The 10,983-nt window shown below is 40.1% G+C and overlaps 3 protein-coding genes across 3 annotated transcripts; 2 read left to right on the top strand and 1 right to left on the bottom strand.

The window, feature by feature from the left end:
* Positions 1–761: 761 nt before the first annotated feature.
* Positions 762–3,097, top strand: SARC_11699 (hypothetical protein). The gene is made up of 5 exons (XM_014294211.1): positions 762–876; positions 1,033–1,164; positions 1,515–1,707; positions 1,961–2,213; positions 2,458–3,097. The coding sequence occupies exons 1-5, from the start codon at positions 781–783 to the stop codon at positions 2,507–2,509; spliced, it is 726 nt and encodes a 241-aa protein (XP_014149686.1). The 5' UTR covers positions 762–780; the 3' UTR covers positions 2,510–3,097.
* Positions 3,098–5,106: 2,009 nt separating this feature from the next.
* On the bottom strand, positions 5,107–5,766 carry SARC_11698 (hypothetical protein; the record flags this gene model as incomplete). Its single annotated transcript, XM_014294210.1, has 1 exon — positions 5,107–5,766. The coding sequence occupies one exon, from the start codon at positions 5,764–5,766 to the stop codon at positions 5,107–5,109; it is 660 nt and encodes a 219-aa protein (XP_014149685.1).
* Positions 5,767–9,869: 4,103 nt separating this feature from the next.
* SARC_11697 (hypothetical protein) lies at positions 9,870–10,738 on the top strand. The gene has a single exon (XM_014294209.1). It carries the CDS (start codon positions 9,898–9,900, stop codon positions 10,552–10,554), a length of 657 nt encoding a protein of 218 aa, XP_014149684.1. The 5' UTR covers positions 9,870–9,897; the 3' UTR covers positions 10,555–10,738.
* The last annotated feature ends 245 nt before the right edge of the window (positions 10,739–10,983 follow it).

The following is a 10,983-nucleotide window of genomic DNA, read 5'->3' as shown; positions in this document are numbered from 1 at the left end:
TGTGTGTGTGTGTGTGTGTGTGTGTGTGTGGTCGGTGTCGTACTACTACTAGATATATATATATATATATATATATATATATATATATATATATATATATTATATATTATATATATGTCTATATATCAGTAGTTATCATCATTTTTGCATACCACAAATATTAAATGAAGCTGAAGATAAGAGTTTATGATATATACTATGTTTGCGTCAACAGCTGTCGATCACAAGGAAATACACTAGGCATACTCGCGAAAGCATGCCGAATACTGAACGCATTGTACAGCTTTTTTTGGGATCTTATTACCATAATGACCGACAATGAATGCACCAGCGAATATTTTTTACGTACCGCGAAGTAGGCGTTATTAGAATCAATAAGAGTTGAGTGTATTGTGATTTCTTTTTGAAATGCGATTGATACCTCACATCATTGGTGGAAAGTGCATTGTGTGTAAATACAGCATGACTCAGTGACATGAATTTAGCGTACCTGTGTTTGTTATAGCCAGTTAGATCCCAACATCCATACGAGCAAATAGATAGTTGTAGTTTCTTGGTCGTTGTTACCGGATTTGCTGACTATTGAATTTCAATTCTATCACACTTCTGTGCATAACAGGCACCACGTTTTGCACTGAATGTGTTCTATATACACTAATTGAGCGCGCAATGGCATGGTATTGATCACATGTCTTATATTGATTAATGACATGTTGCCTTTATAGCGCTTTGACTTATACTAATTTTGCATTTCATCAACAGTACACCTCCGCGTACGATATGGCCCAATGGTATACCATGAGTGTATACCTTGTTGTACGAGCAGCGGTTACTGCAATTGTCGTGGGCAGCAGGCGCATCCCCGTCCTTAGAATTGTATGTGTATATCTACTATTCGGCAGCTGCAGGCTTCATATGGGAATGCACGAGTGCTGATTCGTGAAGTACACACTATTCTATCGTTGCGTGGACACACACATGTATCGGAACACTGATCACATCACAACGTTGCTCGTTGCTCTCACGTTGCAGATTACACAAAAGCTGATAGAGTCTGAATACGTCGCCAGTGCAGTTGATATGGAGTTACAATCAACGGATAAATTCGTCAAGAAATTTCAAGCTACCCGCTATAATATTAAAATCGCATCGCAACCAAAACAGGTCTGTGTCGTTGGCTGTGGACAAGCACAAAACATGTGCGCTCATCTAAGAGAGTATACTATATTGGTTTACAAAAGCGTATGCATACTGGACTGTTTGCTTTGCTGTTTATTTATCTATGCACTAGTTCAATACATCATCCCCACTCGCAGTATCTTGTGTATGCGTGTGAATTCCGTTTCAGTACATAATATCGATAAAACCTGGAGGGCCTCTGAAATACAAAAACGACAACGTACCTTAACTGTACCTCCATATATTGTATGTTTGTGGGCGTAGTCTCTCTGAAGCATACTCTTTCTATCGAGGTGCAAACATCCCACTTATACTTTCTGTATCCGACTCTGCAGGCACCTCCACCACCGCCGCCGCCACCACCACCTCCTCCCCGCAGCGCAGCTCCACGCCCGGTCGCTTTAATGACTTCAGGCGCAGTTCCTGTAACCGGAGGTAAGAAAAATGATGTACTGACAGACAAGTTCCCGCAGGCAGGACAAAATAAATTGAAGGCTGAATTGACGCTCCGACTTCAAGGAAAGGCTGGTAAGTATGTGCGGGCCAGCAAATTTTTCTTACGAGCTCGTGTACATCACATAATGTTCGTAACTGTGGATACGATCTTTGCAATCATTGCGGTCTCTATGCTTTCTCTTTGACAGGATATTATGGCCACGTTATATCAATGTACTGTATATTTGTTAAACCCTGTTTGATTAAGCTGTGGCTGATTGCAGAAAAGCGGCCATTTTAGAGCCTCTTCTCAGCAGCTGATCAAAAATAATACTGCTCCTCGCAGACCAGATTGACGGGCTGAATACATCATCCATCATCAAGAACGGTGCAGATGTTAGTATCACTCTAGGTAAGCGAAGAGGTCGCATGCCTGACGCCGCGAGACTTAAGCCCTGCAATTCAGAGGGCTCCACATTCAATTACGCTGGACGACTGACAACCGGTGGCAGCATCGCAACGCTGAAAGATAGGGCGAAACCGGCGAATACGTTGGTGGAGCACCTTAGCAAGGGCTTCGAGAAGTTCAAGCACGTAAAGTAAGTAGGGTTCAACGTAGCACTTGTTCTCTGCTCTACAGAGTTGTTTGAAAGTGGCATACTCTGAACAGTTCTATGTTACAACATATAAGTCTTTTTACATCATCATATCGCGATAGTCCGATATTCAGTGTTTGTTGGGGTATATTGTGCTCACTTGCCTTCTATACAAGGCCCGGGAGGATAAATGAAAGCTAAGTGGAAATATTCATGATTGTTCGCTTGCCTTTTGCACACTAATCAGCTCGGAACATCTAGAAAGTACCGACAATTCTGATTGGGAGGGGGATGTATGAGACATTTGCCAGGAGAACAACGAATCTGCCAAAGAATTGATCGCAAATTCTGGCAGACCGACTTGAAATACAATCTATGCTGATGATGACAAAATTAATTTTATATCTTAACCTGCCCCATCGTTCATTCCGATGAATTGTGTCGAACCGGTTCGAGGTTACGGAGAGCACCAGGAGAGATGGCGATATATAGCTATAACTGCACCGCTGACATAATTCAGATATATATTGTGCGAGAATTCACTGACGCAAATGTACGATGCCATTCCTTATTTCGCTGTGGATATAGGTCTGATTATGGTGTAAGTGTCCTATAATGTACGAGGAACATGCAGTTATGAGTGCATTCACTAATAATACACATCCAGAAACCGGAGTAAATATATACCACTACCTACGCCAATACTAAATATCAAAAGGCTGCAGCGTCAAGATGACGAACTTTCGTTCAATACGTATAAGGAGGATCTCTGCCAGTGTAAAGGCTGGCGGAAATATAAAGGCGCAGGACAAACCATTGACAAATGTACATATCGCGAAAAAATCGAGATGAGAAGTTCGAACTTTAAATAAAGACTTGAAAGTGAATTGTTTGATTCTATATACGACATTAATAGTCAGTTTTAGTGTATAGTTGTGCGAGCGATATCAGATATGCTTTGAGAGCTGTTTTCCCGGACACTCTTATCCAGTCGGTCATACGAAGGTTGTACGTTGTTGAGTGCGGAGAGTGCCGAGCTGGATATTGGCAAATATAGTAATGTTTATACCACTCCGGGAATTATTACTGGAGTGAATTGAAAAATGACCAATAAGGCAATAAGGTGCTGATATGGTCGGATAGATATAAAGCCCGTATCAACTTGTACCACATGGTATCAGCAGATAATGTGAAGTCCTTCAACCTATGGTGTAATATTAAGCAGCCCTTTCTAAAATGCAATGGATTGATAGCATAGGATTGTTGAATATGTAGAATTCTTTTAGATTCAAAATTCATCTGCTCTATCTACTCAATTATGGACCGTGCACTAACGCAGACTCTTCTACTTTATAGTGATATAAAGTTTTGACAAGATATTCAGTTATGCAGACGTTTCTAGAATGCAATGATATGGTAGCATGAGATTGATGGATTTGCAGTGTTCTTTTAGATTCAAAATCCATCTGCTCTACCTATTTAATTTTGAACCGTGCACTAACGTAGACACCTTGTGTTCACATTCATGTTCCTTTAAAACTGTTAAGAGCCATTTTAAATTGTTAGAAGCTATCGTGATGTACTTCAAACAATACCCAATCAAGACATGATCATCCGTCAACCTCCTGAACAATTGTCAATTTGCAACATACAAGGCTTTTATTGTGGTTGTCGACAAAGAAATATCAATGAAAGTGTTACCAGCTTAAAACATGTAGATATGGGAACTTGGATTTTGTGTGGGTATTGTCCATACATACTACGCATAGAAATTCCGCATTAATAGTCAGAGATCAGATGATTTGAAACGTACATATTCTAATCACTGATGTGACAATTGCATAACTTGTCCCCTTTTCTATTGGGATACACTTTTTAAATAGTACAAGGTGGAACTCACATGCGCAGAAGTCTACTATAGCTCTGCAAACTATAGGTCCGGACTGAATACGACACCTTTTAGATAAAATTTAGTCTAGGCTAAATACAAATCACTAGTTTAGTACAACATGGAATATACAACATTGCCCGCTGATGTTGAAATATTATACTTTGCTAATAAAGCAAAGGACCGCATTTGCCACTATGTTAAACCCCCCCTTTCTATTGAATTCCTAGTATACCTTGAAAAGTTCAACTTGTCAGCACATTCAGGTGAAGAAATCTACTATAGGTCTACAAACTATAGGTCCGTATGACTGAATACGTCACCCTTTCGATAAAAATCCGTGTTAGATCCATGGTACATGCGAAGAAGTCTACTATAGGCCCGCAAATTATAGGTCTGGACTGAATAGGACACCTTTTCAATATAAGTTAAGTCTATGATAAGTACAAACCACTAATCTAGTATAAGATGGAATATACAACATTGCTCGCTGACGTTGAAATATACTTTGATGATAAAGCAAAGGACCGCATTTGCTGTCATTGTGTTAAACCCCACTTTTATATAAAATTCTTGGTTCACCATGAACAGCACATTCAGGTGAAGAAATTTACTATAGGTATACAAACTATAGGTCCGGACTGAATACGACACCCTTCGATAAAGATTGGTCTTTGTTCCATGGAATATGCGAAGAAGTCTACTATAGCCCTGCAAACTATAAGTCCGGACTAGATACGACACCTTTTCTACAACAATGAATTTTCGATTTTAAGTATAAAAAATGAGCAACACTTTAGTTCGGAAGATTTCCTCAACACTTTCGTAATAGGAGAGTAGCATCCACTCGCAATGAGGCGGTTACCATACACAACATAGTCTATATTTTTTAATAAGTTCTTGCGTTGATGTTTCTTCTAAAAGTCCAGTTATATGATTAATGAGTGTATCAAATGCTCGTCATCATACACTGTTCTAACAACTGTCTATTTCGCCATATTATGTAATTTATATCATGTCCATGAACATTTCAAGAACCTCCTCGCAGTTCGACATCTTGAATTGTGGGAATACTCCATCTAGACCGTCGGTATCCTTACTGGAATCTGTGTCGAGTCCCAAAGCTTTCTTGGCATCTCCCAATTGAGACACAAGCCCGATGACCAAAGCAGCTGTGGGCTGAGAAACGTCAAATGCGCCTACAGATACGAATGGATGTGTACCAGAGTTTATCTGAAAGTGCATACTGCCTCTGGGGAAAAAGAATGTATCGCCCATAGTGACGTGCTCTAAAGTTAGCTTTTTGTCTCCTACTCCGTAAGTTCCGATGATACCCTCACCCATAACTACTGTTTGGAATTCAGATGCGTCGGAGTGTACATGAGGTGCAACCGCACCACATTCATTTTGACGAAATGCAACCGTACTCATGCCGACACCATTGATGTCGGGCCAATTTCCTGGTGCGCCGCCTCCAGAAGATTTGGGCTTATTGTTATCTCCGACGGAAAATTTTAAGCCCCCACCGGGTCCAGTAAGCTGCGGCTTGTTCAGCATGAAATCACTATCGAACGCCTTTTCAGGTGCTACAAATCCGACGACTGAGTTTATCACCAGACTGGCGCTCAGAAGACCTGCGATCACAACAGTACAGTTGGTTGATTTCATCTTGTTCAGCTGCGTTGATACTTACTTATTTTGTGTTTTAAGAATATGTATTAGAGATGGTACTTGTATTTATACTGCCAGTTGCAGACATTGCGGCGTGTGCTCAACGGTCCATGTGATATTATGACGCCACACGACCCGATAGGCTTCGGCCTTCAGGTATTGGCATATACTTCGTCTAAATATGGTAACCCTTTAGAATTGTCATATCAGGTTGCGAGCTCAATTCGCCTTGTTTCTTCTTCATATCGAACACAATAGCTTCTTAAGGATACAGTATTACTGGATGATACAATCAACATCTTTCTTATAAAGGCCATACAAGCTGTCTAAAAGTAAAATCACCCGCTAGCGGTTTGTCTTGCGTTGAAGTTGTGTATTTCCGATCAGGGGGTTCAAAACTCCTTATGCACTGCGAAGTATATAGCACACTATTGGAGTACATTTCAGAGATGATACTGTTTTAGGAACGTGACTATTGCTTTTACTTGTATATATTTACTTTGTACTACGTACATACAAATGATATAACTCAAACAAGGAAACTTGAAAATTCAAAATTCGACGAAATGTGTCTGCAGTGAGTTTTGTTTTGAAAAAATATACGAAAACGGAGCAGCCGAGCAAGGAACTATTTTTTAACAGTATTTTTTTAACAGTGTCATTAAAATTTACGTAGTCTCGGGCCCTCAGCCCTCAGGACTCAGGACTCAGGAGTCAGAACTTCAGTACTCAGGACTCGGGAGTCAGGAGGCTAAATTGTAAAAAGAAACTCAAGAGATATTTCGCGTATTTATCTTACATCTTGCTTTATATTTCAAAGCTTTGCTCCCACCTGCTGTGTATTGCCTCCACCAACCAAACTGGATAAATTGAACATAAGATCTAGTATTCGTGTTGCAACCTCGTTGCAGACTTGCAAGCTGCAGCTTGGCGTCCCTGGCCCTGGGCCTGGAGGAATTCCGGTTTCCCTCACTCACTCACGGACTGGGAGTCAGGGGCTCAGGGCTCACAAGGATGATAAATAATAATAAAAGTTGATGACATCGTAAGTTTATGGGGGTACGGGATAGAAGTTGAACGTAAACGCATATTTATTCATTTCTTTCTTTAAAAACAAAATATAACGTTTATTATGTGATTTTAAGGGCCTATGTATGAACATACTTTTTTAAAAGTTCTCTTTATAGGACTGGCTCGTATTATGAAAAGGTACATACTTTTAAACTTTTGGACCTTCGAGGTGCACCTATGAGAATACAAAGGACCGTATATAGAAGAAAAAAGGAATGTAAACGTATATACATTCGATTTATAAAAGTTTTAACGGAAGGAAGCCCCGAAGCCCGAAGGCTTGAAACAAAATTTAGAGTAAATATTTATGTAACATATGAAATACTTTCTTTTTTCTAAATATTTGGTGTAAATACATACACTCACACTGAACATACATACGTTCTTTATAATTGTTTTTTAAAAAATAAGAAGCTCCAGACCCAGTTTATCTATTTTTCTTATATCAAGTTTTGGACACACTGAACATACATACGTTTTTTATAATTGTTTTTTTTAAGTAAAGAAGCTCCAGACCCAGTTTATCTATTTTTCTTATATCGTAATAAACTGTTGTTTTTTTTTTAATAAATGAACAAATAAGTAAATATTCATTTTTAACCACTGGAGAGTGGAGACTGGAGAGTCTGGACTCTGGAGGGACTGGAGTCTGGAGTACATATTTTAGTGGTAACCGTAAATACTGTATGTACAATAATTAGTATGTACAGTCCTGGACTCCTGGGCTCCTGGTATGTAAATAGTCTTGGCCCTCCTAAATCAGATCTCCTTGGCTGTATGGGACTTGGGGTCTTGGGTTCTTGTAGAGCCTGTCAGCCTGGGCCCTGGGGCCCTGAATGAGATCTAAAAATATAGAACAGTCATACCTCTTTATATGTCCACCTCTTTAAGGTGTCTACCTCATTATATGTACAATTTCTATTTTGGCCAACCCCCTATAAATGAGTCAGGTCTTTTTAGACCGGTCCTGCAGCCTGCTCTTGGACGTCGACTATTAATATCACTGATTGGGAGCTAATTGCTCTTCTTTAAATTTGTGTTGTTCATCATAGTGCTCCGGCCATCCGGTCACTGCGGTCAGATCGTCAGAGGGCCGGTGAGACTCAGACTCAGGGGTCATTCGTATATGTATCTTTTTTATTATTAAAGTTTTTACATGTGTGAATATTTCACCATTCACCTTAGCTTGGCGGTAGCTTTATCTATAATACATCCACTAGAGTATGTACTACAATAGATCCTGATGGGAGACACTTCTAGTGGTGAACGCTGTTGTGCGAAAGAATGCACTACAACGCACCCAGTGGGTGGTGTATATAAATGTGCTGGTTGCGATCGAAGTATGCATGCCTTTTGTGGCGTGCATCTTGGTGAGGGGTATGGCTCAAATTCAATCGGTTACTGCCTGTCTACAGATAAGAGCCAGCCACCGGATGACATGTGGGAGTCTGGTTTCACTAATAACAGACAGACAGAGCCAGACGAATTGACACAAAACGCACCTACAACGATAGATAAGCTCACTTTGGTAAGAAGAAGAAAACATATAAACAGACTGTATTATCAAATGTGAGCTCCAATACAACAAAAAGAATCAATCTAATAAACAAAGTTAAAGGTGTCATCGTGCGTACAATCCAGAAAGCGGGATACAGCTTAGACCTATCATGGAAAGACAGCTATCGTAAGGATTTAGTTAAGGAGGCCGTGCGGGTAGCGCATGTATCATTCGGCGTCAGTATCAAAACAATAAGAAGGTTCATGGAGTCTGGAGAGAACATACTCAGTCAGTCTTATGAGGTGCATGCAAAAAGAAATATCGAGAAAGGAGAGGAACACATCACGAGTTCGAGAAGCGTTTGATTGAGTGGGTCGGTAAATAAGGTTTAGAGAAGCTGGTTTTAGTGTAAGTCAGGGCTTGAGCGTCACGAAAGGGGTATTTAATGAGAGCGCCTAGAATACCTCCTGGTGTGACCCATACTCCCATAGGTTGGACCCCGAACCTGATGGTATGAAACTGACCCAGACTTGTCTTACCTCTTTATATGTCCAAATATTTGCCAATCTCGAGAACTGGACATATAAAGAGGTATGACTGTATCTAAATAAATAAAAACAGTATTGTGTACAGCTATATTTAAAATAAATACAAATCATTGCATAGCCTCCTAAATTGAACAATCATTTATAGAGTCGTTCGATCTATCATAAATTCATAATATGTACCTATAATTGTTTTGAAAAATAAGACGAAGTCACGAATTGGAACAGACTGTTTTTATAAGCGTTTACAGTGTTTAGACTTTAGAGTTTTAGACTTTAGAGACCAAGAGTGCGAGTCTGGCTGAGTGACTCAGAGTTAGTGACTGGTATTTAATTAGGCAGCTCAAGGCCTTAGGGGCCAGGGCTCAGGCCCTAAGCCTTCAGCCTTCAGGCCTCGCCGCCTCAGTACAATGAGAGCATCATGAATACATGGCCGCATGCATAAATTGCCAAGTCTAGAAATAATAAAAATAGATGCAATTTTATATATAATTTTATCACGGCTCTCTATCGACAAGACGACAACATTCACACCAATCACAACAATCACAACAATCACAACTATCACAACTATCACAACAAATATACGTGTATGTGCGATAGGCAGTGTCCAACCAAATTGTCATACGGTGGAAAGATAAACTGACAGTAGACAGGTACAACTTGGAGCATGTATTCTTCCCTCCAATGAATTTGAGTCTCGTTAGGGGTTTCTCTTGGACGGCGTACCCTTCTTGGACTTTTTAATATTTATACAGATTGTAGATTTTATTGATTTTATTGATTTTAGAGCTTTCTGTACTACTGCCCCCGATGGACTGCTGCTGAAGCTATGGCTGGATGCTGCGTATACAATAGTCGCTTCCCGATAGTAGCCCTTGCGAGTTTGTAAAAGGGGTAACCAACTCGGATTGGTATAAATAACACCTCGACGGTTGCTTTTCACACATCCACAACCAAGCAATAATTTAAATTGTTGATACAGCGAAGGAAATACATCCCATATCTACTAAAATGAAGACATCAACAAGCACCTTAGCTATCCTGGTTCTGGCCAGTAGCTGCATTATTAATTCCGTCAGCGCATTCGTTGCTCCCGAGAAGGCTTTCGATAAAGATTTCATGCTGAACAAGCCACAGCTCACTGGACCCGGTGGAGGTTTGAAGTTTTCGGTGGGCGACAACGATATGCCTACGTCATTGGGAGGGGGCGCTAAAGGAAACTGGCCCGATATCAATGGTGTGGGCATGAGCACAGTTGCTTTCCGTCTCGAAAAATGCGGCGCGGTCGCGCCTCATGTGCATGCTGGCGCAACAGAGTTTCAAACAGTAGTCAAGGGACAGGGTATTATCGGAACTTACGGTGTAGGAGATAACAAGTTGACCTTACAACACGTCGTCGTGGGAAACACGTTTTTCTTCCCAAGTGGCAGCTTGCACTTCCAAATCAACTCCGGCACGGGTCCGTTTGTTTCTGTAGGAGCATTTGATGCTTCTCAGCCCACTGCTGCTTTGGTGATCGGTTACGTGGACCAATTGGGAGACGCTGGCAAGGCTCTAGGACTGGACACGGATTCTAGTAAGGATACCGAAGGCCTTGACGGTGTCTTCCCACAATTTACAATGTCTAATTGTGCGGATATCGTAGAGTCACTAATGGGTATGATGTAAGCTTTCGCAGCAGCTATAGAGAGTCCACATAGTAAGATGTAACGGGAAAGGATGAACGTTGGGGACCCGATCTACAATCTTAATCAAGTAACCAGTAAAAAGGTTACATAGACATATTTTATGTAGGCCACCCACCTACGTTGGTTCAATAACCATTTGGGTATCAAATAAATTTGTTAGCCCATCGATATACGTAAACATTCTCACCTTGCTAACAATTCTGGAGACAATCGTGAACTCCCAGCCGAGCTCAAACTTGCAATCAATGTACTTCAATACACCTCTTGGTATATATATATATATATATATATATATATATATATATATATATATATATATATATATATATATATATATATATATATATATATATATATATATATATATATATATATATATATATATATATACATATATATATATATATAT

Source organism: Sphaeroforma arctica (assembly GCF_001186125.1).
Source record: "Sphaeroforma arctica JP610 unplaced genomic scaffold supercont1.1827, whole genome shotgun sequence".
NCBI classification, from domain to species: domain Eukaryota; class Ichthyosporea; order Ichthyophonida; genus Sphaeroforma; species Sphaeroforma arctica.
This window is presented reverse-complemented; position numbering and strand designations above follow the sequence as displayed.

Coding starts and splice junctions, on each gene's coding strand:
- SARC_11699 (XM_014294211.1), top strand. CDS start 781: ATGGCCCAATGGTATACCATGAGTGTATACCTTGTTGTACGAGCAGCG. Junction 1,165..1,514: donor TCGCATCGCAACCAAAACAG/GTCTGTGTCGTT, acceptor CCGACTCTGCAG/GCACCTCCACCACCGCCGCC. Junction 2,214..2,457: donor GAGAAGTTCAAGCACGTAAA/GTAAGTAGGGTT, acceptor CACACTAATCAG/CTCGGAACATCTAGAAAGTA.
- SARC_11697 (XM_014294209.1), top strand. CDS start 9,898: ATGAAGACATCAACAAGCACCTTAGCTATCCTGGTTCTGGCCAGTAGC.